Source organism: Urocitellus parryii, chromosome 3 (assembly GCF_045843805.1).
Source record: "Urocitellus parryii isolate mUroPar1 chromosome 3, mUroPar1.hap1, whole genome shotgun sequence".
Lineage (NCBI taxonomy): Eukaryota > Metazoa > Chordata > Mammalia > Rodentia > Sciuridae > Urocitellus > Urocitellus parryii.
In genome coordinates, this window is record NC_135533.1 from 174,175,954 (window position 1) to 174,189,948 (window position 13,995).

The following is a 13,995-nucleotide window of genomic DNA, read 5'->3' on the forward strand; positions in this document are numbered from 1 at the left end:
CTTACGAAATAAGATGCAGAAGAAACACTGTCTCAAATTTCCCAAAGTCGTCCTCACAGGAGACTGGTTACCCGCGGTGGGAAGTGGTGTGGAGACGTTCCCCAACCATTTTTATTTACGAAACGATGCCTCCAACCCCTGGCGGACAGCGCTGCCTCTGCCGCCAGCTATAGCAGAAGCCCCCGCGCCGCGAAGGAACCTTTCGGCCAGCCCCGCAGTGCTGACGGGCATCGTCACGAGCCAATGGGCGCTCTGGAAGGAGGGACAGGGAGGCCGAGGGGCGGGATTTCCCGCGCGGCCCCTGGGCGCCTGGCAGAAGCTACACGGGCGGTGTCGGCGGCTGCGCCTAGAATAGGGCGGGCAGGCGCGCTAATCTGTGGGCGGCCGCCGCGTCTTCTGCCGCCGCCCTCCCTTCGCCACCATGCCGGGGATCGACAAGCTGCCCATCGAGGAGACGCTGGAGGACAGCCCGCAGGTGAGGCGCGGGGGACGGCAGCGGGAGTTGTGGGAAAGCCGGGCGGGCCAACCGCAGGCCTGGCGCTGCCGCCGCAAGTGCCCGCCCCGGCCCAGGTGGGCGCCGCCGCCGCCCAGGTGTCCCCCCCCCCCCCGGCCGCGGGCCGCACCCCGAGCCGCGGAGGCCCTGTGCGCTGCCCGAGGCCCGCATAGGCCCGCGTGGCTGGGCCGAGGGCCGCGAGTGGAGATCGAGCCGCCGCCTCTGGTGGGGCTAGCGGTCACGTACGCGCCACGTCTCCTGTTTATTTGACGGAAGATGCTGTTTTTATCGCGATGGTGTGAGGTGATAAATCCCCAATCTGGAGAAAATGCAGAGAAAGGGAGAACCCCGGTAGTCCTGTTAATGGATTTTGGAGGCTCGGTATGCTAGGGAAGGAAATGGCTAGTTTTTCTTCTGGAGGTGTGAGAGGCTGTGTGTGGAGAGCCATCGGCGAAGCCAGTTATGGGTGCTCAAGCCTGCTTGCGACCTCCTCGCCTGGTGTGCGGGTGTAGCGGCGGTAACTGGCCGCTGTCACTCGAGCTATGCACGGCTTGTGATGGACGGCGCCTTCCAGGACTGCTGCGCCGCTCGCTGCGGACTTGGCCCTGATAAACTCATCAAAATAAAAGCCTTGTGTTCTGTGTTTTGTGCTTTGGGGATGATGCTCTATTGATTGCTTAAGCTTAATATGATTTTGGAAAATGTAATATTTTATATATAAACACACTCAATAAAATCGTCTATATTAAAAATGGTGTTGGAAGCATTTCTAAGTTGTATGGAGAAACTTCACCGTGTGCCTGGCATTTTTACACAATAAGATTTGAGAGGGTGTTACTGTTCACTTAGAATGAAAAAAATTTTGAAATACTTACTTTAGAAATAAGATAGCATATATGTCTTGTACTTTTAGTTTGCTGTGCCCGCCCTCCCCCCCAAGAAAAAGAAACGAAAAGGAGGAAAGGGCTAGATTCTCCCTTTACTGGGTGGCACTTCTGCCATGGATTTTGTGTCAGTGTCAATTGCCAAGTTGAAATTGGACTCTGATTGTAGAATTGATTTGTTCTTTTTCTTTCTGAAAGTTATCTTCACAGGTCAGTTTATTGCTGGTAATGTACTCCTATCAGCCTATAATGACAAAGAGAAACCCACATGTTGCTTTATCTTGACTGCCAGTGTAGCCTGTTTTTTTTTTTTTTGGGGGGGGGGAGGGGGGGCGGGGATACCGGGGATTGAACTCTGAGCCACAACCCCAGCCTTATTTTGTATTTTATTTAGAGACAGGGTTTCACTGCCTCTCTTTTGCTGAGGCTATCTTTGAACTCATGACCCTCCTGTCTCAGTCTCAGAGCTGCTGGGATTATAGGCCTACGCCACTATGCCTGCCTCTGATCAAATTTTTCCTTATTAGTTCCTCAGTATAAAGTTATAAGCTATATTTGTTTCAGATGATTTGCAACAATTTTGTGAGTTGCATGGGTCAGGTGCTCTTTGTCATTTTACTTTTTATTATATAAGACTCAACAAGTTGCCTTTCTTCCTTTACCTGGCCTATATGATTTTTTACAGCCCTTAAAGTCTATAAACAGCTCAGTATGGTTTGCACAGTGCCCTAGCCATGACTAGAGGCAGAGATAATTTTCAACTTTTCACACAATTAGTTTACAATTTGAGAATTAGTTTGTTTTTTTATAAGCATGCCTCATGTTAGTATCAGTTTTATATTGAATTTTAATGAAATAGTCATGTTGATATTCAGTTTCTAGAGGTAATAAATTTGAACAAGGTAATATTTATTTGGGAAAATTACTTGGGAAGCTGGGATTTAGGAAAGTAAGACACTGGGGGTAATTTGTTTTGTTTTTGGTACTGGGGTTTTAACTCATGCCCTACCACTGAGCTATATCCAAACCCTTTTTATTTTTGAGACAGGGTCTCACTGAATTGCCCAGGCTGACCTCAAACTTGCAGTCCTCCTGCCTTAGTCTCCTGAATTGCTGGGATTATAGGTTTGTGCCACTGAGCCTAATTCTTTGGGAGAACATTAAGGCAGGATGGATAGCCTTGGATCTGCAACTGAGGAGATGGAGATTGTAGCCTCCACTGCCACTTAGTACCTTCCACTTTAAAGGCAAATTGCCCATTTTTTCCCCAAATTTATTGTACATAATAGTTTTATCCTGTTTTTAAAAATATAGCTTACATGTCTTCATTTTTTCTTAATGAAAAGAATTTGAAAGACGGCATGATTCCTTTAATTTTTTAAAAATATTTTTTTAGTTGTCTATGGACCTTTATTTTATTTGCTTATTTATATGTGGTGCTGAGAATCAAATGCAGTGTCTCACATGTATAAGGCAGCTGCTCTACTGCTGAGCTACAACTCTAGCTCCCCCCCACCACCACTTTTTTTTTTGAGAGGAGGTCTTACTCACTATATTGGCCAGGATAGCTGGAGAGATTCTTTTACCTCTTGAGTAGTTGTCACTAAAGGCTTGTGCCACTGTGCTCAGTTTTCCTCAAATTCTTCTATAAATAGGGCTGAGCAGGGCATGGTGGCTCACATCTGTAATCCCAGCAACTCAGGAGGCTGAGGCAGGAGGATCACAAGTTCAAGGCCAGCCTCAGCAACTTAATAAGGCCCTAAGCAACTCAGACCTTGCCTCACTGAAAAATAAAAAGGGCTGGGCACCGTGGCACACACTTGTAACTCCACCAACTTCAGAGGCTGAGGCCTAAGAATTGCAAGTTCAAAGCCAGCCTCAGTAAATTAGTGAGGCCCAAGCAATTTAGACCCTGTCTCAAAATTAAATAAAAATGAAAGGGCTGGAGATGTGACTCAGTGTAAGCACCCCAGGGTTTAATTTCCAGTACCAAATAAATAAATAAAATGAACCAGGCTGGGAATGTTGCTGGGTGGTAAAGCACCTCTGGGTTCAGTCTCCAGTACCCACCCCCCCAAAAATAGGGACTGAAATTAATGCTTTTAGGCAAAAATTTTTGTTCTTATTTTGGACTATGTAAGCCTAAGGAATAATAGAGTATATGAAACTTTTAAAGTTCCTAATACAAATTTTTTATTAGATTAATTGATCCTTATCAAAAGTGACCTGTTGTTGCTATGTGAAAAAATTAGAGCTTGGGAGTCATGAAAGGCCATCAGGGATTATAGTTGTCTTTTCCTTAATTTTAGATTTTTTTTTAATATACTGGGAATTGAACTCAGGGTCATACACTATAAGGCATTCTAACACTGAGTCTAAACCTTTAGTCCCTTTTTTAAAGTTTTTGTTTTATGGTACTGGGGGATAAACCTAGACCCTCATGCCTGCTAGGCAAGTGTTCCACCACTGAGCTACACTCCCAGCCCATTTTATTTTCATACCCAGGGATGCTTTACCACTGAGGTACATCCCCAGTCCATTTAATGTTTTTAAATTTTAAGATAGTCTCTCTAACTTGCTGAGGCTGAGTTGGAACTTAATCCTCCAGCCTCATTCTCCCTAGTTGCTGGGATTACAGGTATGTACCATTGCATTTAATTTTGAGACAGGGTCTTGCTAAATTGCTCATTCATTTAATTTTGAGACAGGGTCTTGCTAAATTGCTCATTCTGGTCTTGGAACTTGTGATCCTCCTCCCTCAGCCTCCTGAGTTGTTGGGATTACAGGCTTGCACCACTATAACTGGCTTCCCTCTTTAAATTTTGATTTATAGAACTGGGCATGATGGCCCACAACTATAATTCCAGCAACTCAGGAGGCTGAGTCAGGAGAATCACAAATTGGAGGCTAGCCTCAGCAAATTAGTGAGACCCTGTCTCTAAATAAATAAATAAATGGACTAAAAAAGAAAAAAGTAGCTCAGTGGTAAAGTGAGCCCTTGGGTTCAATTTTCAATATACTCTTCAAAAAATATATATATACAATTAACAGTAATTGTATTAAAATAGGAGGAATTTGCAAAGTCCAGATTCACTAATTGTAAACATCTTTAGAATTATTTTGCCCAAACCATACTATTCTGCAAAAGTTACCTGTAGGGGATTCCACCTCTTGGATCCCCTTCTTCCTCTGGGAGAAGTCTTTTCTGCTGTCCTTTTACAAACTTCTAATTTCTACTCTGAAAAAAAAAAAAAGTTACCTGTAGAAGCACAAAATCTTAAGCCTACAATAGATGGTTTGTCTGTATTTATATATTATTCTGAAAATCAGAATCAAAATAAAACTTTATAATTACTAACAACCTTTAAAAATAATTGATTTTATGTATATATATCTTAATGATTCATGTGTAATACAATATTGAAAACCACCCTGTTCACAAATGGAGGCTTCCTTCTTTTCATAACATGAAATACTCCTGATTATGGAGTGTGCTCCCCCACATTTTGACATCTCAGATTGTAATTCCCCTTAGAGATGTTTATTTATTTATTTTTTTAATGAAACAAGATCTCATAATGTTGCACAGGCTATCTTCAAACTCATAAGCTGAAGTGATCCATCTGCTTTAGCCACCAAAGTAGCTGGAACTATAGGCATGTGTGATCATTGCGTCTGTGGTATTTTAACAATTGCTATTAGCCAGGTGGCAGCTCCACTCTCCCTTGTATGCAAATGTACATTTTGGTTGTTGTTCCTAGTGGCAATTGTGTCCAAGTGCAGTCTTTGCATTCAGCCAACAAATTGATTTGAGGAAAGAATGTCAGTCCTGGTTGTTTGAAAATCTTACTATTCTATCTGGTAGAAACAAGCCTTATCATTAAAACTTAACTGAACAAGCATCTATCTCTTACAAGAAATTTTTAGGAACTGGTTGTGGTGGTACATGTCTGTTAATCCCATGATCTTGAAGACTGAGAAAGCAGGATTGCAAATTCAAGGACTTAAATCCCCAATACAAAAAAAAAAAAAAAAAAAAAAAAAGTTAGGACTAAACTGAAGCACTTCTAAGAAATACTTGTCATCCCATGGTACTGAGAAAAGTATGAGAAAACATCGATATTTAGGACGTGAATTGGAAAATGATTTATTGGACTTTATGAGTTGATTGAACTGAGTATAAAAGTTTTAGGAATATATTAAATTTATGCTGCTTCTAGATTTTTTAGATGTTTACATGAGAGCATATATGATAACATTCTGTCTGAAGGTTTGTTTCCATAAATATAAAGGCAAAATATCAAAACATAAAAAAGCCTAGCTGGAGCAAGCCTGTAATCCCAGAGACTCAGGAGGCTGAGGCAGGAGGATCCTGAGTTCAAAGCTAGCCTCAGCAATTTAGTGAGGCCCTAAGCAACTCAGTGAGACACTGTCTCTAAATAAAATACAAAAAGGGCTGGGGATGTGGTTCAGTGGTTAAACGCCCCTGAGTTCAATCCCTAGTACCAAAAAATAAAAATAGAAAAGAACTAGGTCAGTGGTAGATACCTCTGGATTCAGTCCACAGTACCAAAAGGGGGGTGGGGTACTGGCCTATCAAGATTTCCTGATGCTTTTGTGTGTGTGTGTGTGTGTGTGTGTGTGTGTGTGTGTGTGTTTTGCTGGGGATTAAGCCCAAGGTCTTGTGCATGTGAGGTTATCCTACCAATTGAGGATTATTGGTTATTAGGTTATCCTATCATCTGAGCTATATTCCCAGCCCTGATGCTTTCTTTTACACAGACATATTTAAAAAAAATTTTTTTGTGTGTGGTGCTAGGCATTGAACCGTGGAATTTGCACATGCTAGGCATGTATTCTCTCACTGACCTCCATCCCCAGTCCATCTTTTTTACATCTTAAGATAGCACTGATGGGAATGGGAGTAAAGCTAGAGCACTAGAGTGAAAAAGATTATGTCAAATTCAGCAGGTGGTGTGTGCTTATATTTTCAGCTACTTGGAGACTAAGGCAGGAGGACTGCTTGAGCTGAGACCAGTCTGAGCAATTTAGATCATGTCTCCGAAATTAAAAAATCAAAACTAAACTAAAAACAGCTTCTATCAAATCCAAATCTCAGAGGCCTGGGGAAGTAGGGGACTGATAATATGGACTGCTTAAACCAGCATAATAATAATCTTGTGTTCCCCCAACCCTCCCCACTTTATACTGTATTGACTTAGCTTTTGACTTCTGGACGAAAGGAATAGAAGCTAGGGAATAAAATATAAGGTCATTTTTTAGATTTTTAAGCTTAAGTTATCTCAGTACTTATTAGTATTCTAATTTTTCCATTGCCTTTGGGAAAAAAATGGTGATCATCATTTGCTTTTGATAAACTGAGTTTCCTTTTCTTTTTTTTTTCCCCCCTAGTACTGGGGATTGAACCCAGGGCACTCTACTGCTAAGCCATATCCTACATTTCCAGTCTCTTTTATTTTATTTTGATACAGGGTCTTGCTAAATTGCCCAGACCGGCCTTGAACTTGGTGATCCTCCTGCCTCTACCTCTCAAGTAGCTGGGATTACAAGCTTGTTCCACCATTTACTATCTTTGATAATTTTATTGACATTATTACTTACTTACAAGTGTTCCCCCTTATAATAAATATCATTTTAAATTGCTCATTGTAGAAAAAAGAATGCCAAACAATATAGAAACATATAAAGAGGAAACCAAAATCCTTCATTCAGAAAAACCGAGTTACTATTTTGTAGACTGTACTGTGGTATTATTTTAGATTAGGACAGAGGGAGATTTGGTACTAAGAAGAGACCATTTAAGAAAGGAAATAATCATATTATGTTATCCTATAATAAAGCATTTAAATATTTATGAATGGAATACTGTTAAATTAGTGTGTGTGTGTGTGTGTGTGTGTGTATGTATGTGTGTGGCACTCTCAAGCCGCAGTTGAAACCCAGAGAGACATGCTAGGCAGATGCTTTACTAGAAAGTTAAACCCTCAGGCCCCTAAGTTTTGAATGTTTGTGTTGATTTGTTTTTAGTTTAAGTATCGAATTAAAATTTTTTAAAAATTTGTTTTAATTACTTATATATGACAGTAAAATGCATTTATGCACTTATACATAAATGCGATATAATTTCTCATTTTTCTGAGTGTACATGTTGCAGAATCATATTGGTCATGTAGTCATATATATATATATATATATATATTTTTTTTTTTTTTTCACAGTAATACTGTCTGTTTTATTCTGCTATCTTTCCTCTCCCCATATCCCCTCCTCTCCCCTCCCATTACTTTCTTCTACCTAATGTAAGGTAATGCTATTCTTCCCTAGTGCCTCCCTCCTTATTGTGAATTAGCATCCGCATATTAGAGAAAACATTCGGCCTTTGGTTTTGTGGGATTGGCTTACTTCACCAACTCCAACCATTTACTGGCAAATGCTATAATTTCACTTTTCTTTAAAGCTGAGTAATATTTCATTGAGTATACATATCACATTTTCTTTCCATTCATCTATTGAGGGACACCTAGGTTGGTTCCATAGTCTAGCTATGGTGAATTGAGCTACTATAAACATTGTTGTGGCTGTATCACTATAGTGTGCTGATTTTAAGTCCTTTGGGTATAAACCAAGGAATGTGATTGCTGGGTTAAATGGTGGTTCCATTCCCAATTTTCTGAGGAATCTCCATACTGTTTTCTATAGCGGTTACACCAATTTGCAGTCCCACCAGCAATGTATGAGTGTACCTTTTTCCCCACATCATTGCTAACATTTATTGTTGCCTGTATGCTTGATGATTGCCATTCTGACAGGAGTGAGATGAAATCTTAGAGTAGTTTTGATTTGAATTTCTCTAATTGCTAAAGATGTTGAACACTTTTTCATATATTTGTTGATCAGTTGTATTTCTTATTCTGTGAAGTGTTTGTCTAGTTCCTTAGCTCTTTTATTGATTGGGTTATTTGTTTTGTTGGTGTTTTTTTAGTTCTTTATATATCCTAGAGATTAATGCATGTGGTAAAGATTTTCTCCCAATCTGTATGCTCTCTCCTCTCCTTAATTATTTCTTTTGCTGAGAAGAAGCTTTTTAATTGGAAGCCATCCCATTTATTGATTCTTGATTTTACTTCTTGCATTTTAGGAGCCTACTACACTACACTACCTTTGTTCTCTCATCTACCATCTTAAGTGCAGAATTTAAAATTTTAAATTTTAATCTGTAGTGTTTCCTCTTAACTTAATACAATTACAGAAATTCTAACCAATAAAATTACACCTTTGTTGTTCCTCCTAAAGTTTTTGTAACATATTTGGGAAAAGATTGTGATGTAGTTGGAAAATACCTCATTTTTAATGAAGTGAAACAGAGAAAAAAAACCCCCTGACTTCTTAGCATTACTGTAAAAAGAGAAAACAGATTAAAACTCATAATTACTGGAGCTCTGTTATCTTACTATTTTTGCTTCTTTTAGAAAAAAAAGTTTTCCCATCTTATCTATATACCAATTAACATAGCTTTTTAATTTATTTTCTTTTATACAGACAAGGTCTTTACTAGGCGTTTTTGAAGAAGATGCTACAGCTATTTCCAACTATATGAACCAATTGTATCAAGCTATGCATCGGATTTATGATGCACAGGTAAAAAGCTAAGGTCTAATACAATGCTGTTTAAAAATTAATCTTTGAGCCCCATAAGGACAGAGAATAGTGTCTGTTTTGTTTATTGGTGCCTAGCCTTGTCCTGAAATACTAGTAATAAATATTTGTTGAAAGGATGAATGAACATTAAATATATTGTATACCAGAGTTTACATTTCTGTTACTAGTGTATAGTTTGTAGCACCACAAAAGTAACAAGATTGAAACATCAGTCCCTTCTCCCCAAACACAGTAAGAAGAGCTTTCTTGTTAAAAATCACTAACAGTGGCACATGCCTATATCCCCATATCTTGGGAGGCCGAGGCCGGAGGATTGCAAGTTCAAAGCCAGCCTCAGCAATTTAGTGTGGTCCTAAGAAACTTGGTGAGATCCTGTCTCTCTCTCTCTCAAAAAAAAAAAAAAAAAAAAAAAAAAAGTAGGGGCTGGGGTTGTGTCTCAGTAGTTAAGTACCCCTGGGTTCAATCCCTAGTATGTATGTATGTATGTATGTATGAATGAATGAATGAATAAATAAATAAATAAATAAATAAATAAATAAATAAATAAAAAAATCAGTAGCTGAGTGCTGTAGTTCACACCTCTAATCCCAGTGACTTGGAAGGCTGAGGCAAGAGGATTGCAAGTTCAAAGTCAGCCTCAGCAATTTATTGAGACCTTGTCTTAAGAAATAAAAAGTGCTGGGGATATAGCTCAATGGTAGTTTTCCTGGGTTCAATCCCCATTACTGAAAGAAAATAAAAATCACTAATAGTAGTCTTCATTTAAGATTTGACTGAAGAGGGCTGGGGTTGTGGCTTAGTGATTAAGAGCCTGCTGGGTTCAATCCCTGATACCAAAACAAAACAAAAAACCCTTTCATATGACTGTGTTGCTGTGTTATGACTAAGTCAACCACATTTTTTAAAAAACATTTTTTAATTGTCAATGGACCTTTTATTTATTTATTTATATGTGGTGCTGAGAATCAAACCCAGTGCCTCACACATGTCAGGCAAGTGCTCTACCACTACTCCAGCCCCTACGTCAACCACATTTTGCTTTTTTATTTTGGGGGGGGGGGTACCAGGGATTAAATCCAGGGGCAGTTAACCACTGACCACTGAGTCACATCCCAGCCCATCTATTTTTTATTTTGATACAGGGTGACTGGTCTCCCTAAGTTGCTTAGAGCCTTGCTGAGTTACTGAGACTATCTTTGAACTTGTGATCCTCCTGCCTCAACCTCCCAAGCCACTGGGATTATTGGTATGCAACAGCATGCCCAGTAGTCAACAACCATATTTTGGTTGTATGTTATTAAATGCTTATAGTCTGGCATCAGCATCTAGAGAGAATGATAACCAGTCATCTATGTAGAATCTAAAGATTTTGCTAAGGCTATGTACAGTTTGCTTTTTAGCTTTTAAAATATTTAACACTAAAAAAACAAAATTGAAAAAATGCACCTATGTATCAGTGGTTTCATACTGTATATGATGTTTTTAAAATTAATTTAAAATAAAGAATATAGCATGTAGATTTTTTTACAAAAAATATTTAATGCTTAGTTTTATTATCAAAGAAAAGCAGCAGCAGCAGCAGCAGCAGATACTTGGAACATTGCTGAATTCCTTGCTGAATTCTCTTTTACGGTTGAGTTTCTTTTTGAAATGCTTTAATGGTAGTAATAAAGGTGGCCTATGTATCTTTGATTAAAACTTTTTTCTTGATAAGTAATATTGTGCTAATTTGAATACTAATCTTTTTCCATAGAATGAATTAAGTGCAGCAACACACCTGACTTCGAAACTTTTAAAAGAATATGAAAAACAGGTATTGAATATCAGATATTTAAGAGCATGATTTAAAATATACCATAATATTGTATCTGTACAGATAAGGACTTCCTCATCAAGAATCTTTAAGCTTTCCTGACTTCACAGAATATGCCATTGAGATTTCAGTATAGCCCTTATGTTGAGATAATTATAATGATTTAATGCTAGGTACCGAGGTTATCTAGTTTACCTTTCATTTATTTATTTAATTTTTTTTTACAAATGAAGAAACAGTCTTGCTCAAGATTACAGGGATTTTGGAGGAACTGGAGCTAAATTCCAAATCACTGAATTCCTAGCATAGTATAATGTTTCTTAATTATGAAAATTACTGTATTAAAATGACATTTCTGGAGCTCATTTGAAATTTAGAAATTTTCTGAAGTTACTTGAAAATTTAAATTCTGATGCTATCAGTTACAAGATTCATATAGTATTGAACTTCATCTCTGTTTAACATTTTTTTAGCGTTTTCCATTGGGGGGTGATGATGAAGTTATGAGCTCTACTTTACAACAATTTTCAAAAGTTATAGATGAGGTAAGTATTTATTTTGCTTGAATAAGTTATTTTATAATTAAGTTACTCAAGTTATTCGTTTTTTTATTGGGAACTTTTATTGTTATGATTATATGAGTAAAGCTTTGTTATAAAACTTAAAGAAGTACCTTATTTCCACATCCTGGTTGCTATCTTATAAAAATAATATTTTCTTTATCTAATTAAAATAAATTGTTTTTGAGGAACAAGCTAATAGATGGGCTTTCTCTCTTCCCAGTCCATGTATTATTATTTTTTCATTGTTATTTGATGTAGGCAGTGAGAGAAGAGTGAAGCTGTGAACTATGGCTAAGCCCTTTGTGGCTTCTATTTTGTCATTAAGCAACATTTTACTGTTCAGTCCTTATTAATCCTTCTATCCCAAACAGCTGAAATTGACTGTTGGTTTCTCAAACCAGTCATCTTTAACCAATCATATAACAAAACAAAACAGACCTAGAAGGTAGGAAGAAGAAAGATAGTGAGAGATGTATGGAGAGTTCAGTAATTGTTCTCTAGTATTGCATGAAAATACTTTGTATATATATGTGTGTATATATGTGTGTATACACACACACACACACACACACACACATTTTTGCCATACTGGGGAATAAACCTGGGGCCTTGTATGTGCTAGGAAGAGCTTTCAACCATGAGATATACCTTCAGCACCAATTTTAAAATATTTTAATAATTCTTTATGGCAGAATATTATCCTAGGAGAGTAGTGTAAAGAAATAATATTTATAGGAAATGGAATGTTTTTCATTTAAAAAAATATGGTAAAATACTATAAAATTTGTCACTTGTGACATTTAATACATTCAAAATGTTATGCAGCCATCACAACTGTCTAGTTCCAGAACATTTTCATCATCCCAAAGGAAGTGTTCTACCTATTAAGCCGTCACTTTTCCATTCCTATTCTTCCCAGTTCCTGGTAACAACTTAATCTGCTTTCTGTCTCTTTGGATTTGCCTGTTTTGAGTCAGGTGTGGTAGTGCACACCTGTAATCCCAGTAACTTGAGAGGCTGAGGCAGGAGGATCACAAGTTCAAGGCCAGGCTCAGCAATGTAGTGAGGCCCTATGCAACTTACCTAGACTCTATCTTAAAAAATAACAAGGACTGGGCATGTGGCTAGTTATTGAATGCCCTTGGATTCAATTCCTGGTACCAAAAAAAGAAAACAAAAAAAAATATATGTATTTGACTGTTTTGAATATTTCATATAGTAGGACCCATATAATTTATGGACTTTTGTATTTATCTTCTTTCATTTAGCATGTGTGAAAGGTATATTCATGTTGTAATGTGTCAACATTTCATTTCTTTTTTGGCTGAATAAAATTTCATTGTATGGGTATACCATATTTGATTTGTCTGTTATGGATGTTTTGGCTCTTTCCACCTTTTGGCTGGTATGAATAGTGCTGCTGTGATCATACATATTCAAGTTTGGTTTTTTTCAAACACCAGTTTTCAGTTCTTTGAAGTATATGTCTAGGAGTGGGATTGCATGGTTATATGGCAACTTTATGTTTATTTATTTATTTATTTTTCAGTTTTCAGTGGACACAACATCTTCATTTTATTTTTATGTGGTGCTGAGGATTGAACCCAGCGCCCCGTGTGCTACCGCTTGAGACACATCCCCAGACCCTATGTTTTTTTTTTTTTTAATATTTATTTATTTATTTTTTAGTTTTCGGCGGACACAACATCTTTGTTTGTATGTGGTGCTGAGGATCGAACCCGGGCCGCACGCATGCCAGGCGAGCGCGCTACCGCTTGAGCCACATCCCCAGCCCCTGTTTTTGTTTTTGAGACAGGGGCTTGCTAAGTTGCCAAGGCTGGCCTGGAATGTACCTTTATGTTTAACTCTGAGAAATCACCAATTTTTACCAGTGCCCGTTCCATTCATATCGCCACCTGCAATATTGGAGGGTTCTAGCTTTTCTGCGTTCTTGCCAAAAATGGATTTTCCCATTTTTTAAAAAATTAGAGCCATCTAAGTGGGTGTCATGTGGTATCTCATTATCATTTTGATTTGCATTTTCTTGATAGTTAATGATATTGAGCATCTGTTCATGTGGTTATCAGCCATTTGTATATCTTCAGAGAAATGTCTATTTAGATTCTTTGCCCACTTTAAGTTGGGTTTTCTGCCTTTTCATTATTCAGTTTTAAGAGTTCTGTATTCTAAATACAAGTTTCTTACTTAGGTAAGTAATTGACAAACATTTGCTCTCTATGGTTTACCTTTTCACATTCTTGATAGTATCCTTTGATGCATTAAAGTTTTTAATTTTGATGAAGTACAATTTATATTTTATTTTGAAGTGTTTTTGGTATCATGTCTAAGAAATGATTGCCAAATTAAAACCACACTGAGATTTCATTTCACTCCAGTCAGAATGGCAATTTTCAAGAATACAAGTAATAATAAATGTTGACAAGAGACTGTAGGAAAAAAGTTACACTCATACATTGCTCATGGGACTGCAAACTGGTGCACCCACTCTGGAAAGCAATATGGAGATTCCTTAGAAAATTTGGAATGGAACTACCATTTGAC

The 13,995-nt window shown here is 38.0% G+C and overlaps 1 protein-coding gene across 2 annotated transcripts in view; it reads left to right on the forward strand.

The window, feature by feature from the left end:
• The first annotated feature begins 5 nt into the window (after positions 1 to 5).
• Positions 6 to 13,995, forward strand: part of Appl1 (adaptor protein, phosphotyrosine interacting with PH domain and leucine zipper 1) — a 44,752-nt gene continuing 30,762 nt past the window's right edge. For both annotated transcript variants that reach the window (XM_026388543.2, XM_077796215.1), the window contains exons 1-4: positions 6 to 475; positions 8,938 to 9,036; positions 10,811 to 10,870; positions 11,344 to 11,415. In XM_026388543.2, coding sequence (XP_026244328.1) covers positions 422 to 475; positions 8,938 to 9,036; positions 10,811 to 10,870; positions 11,344 to 11,415 — 285 coding nt within the window. In that variant the 5' untranslated portion in view covers positions 6 to 421. The remainder of the gene's footprint in view (positions 476 to 8,937; positions 9,037 to 10,810; positions 10,871 to 11,343; positions 11,416 to 13,995) is intronic.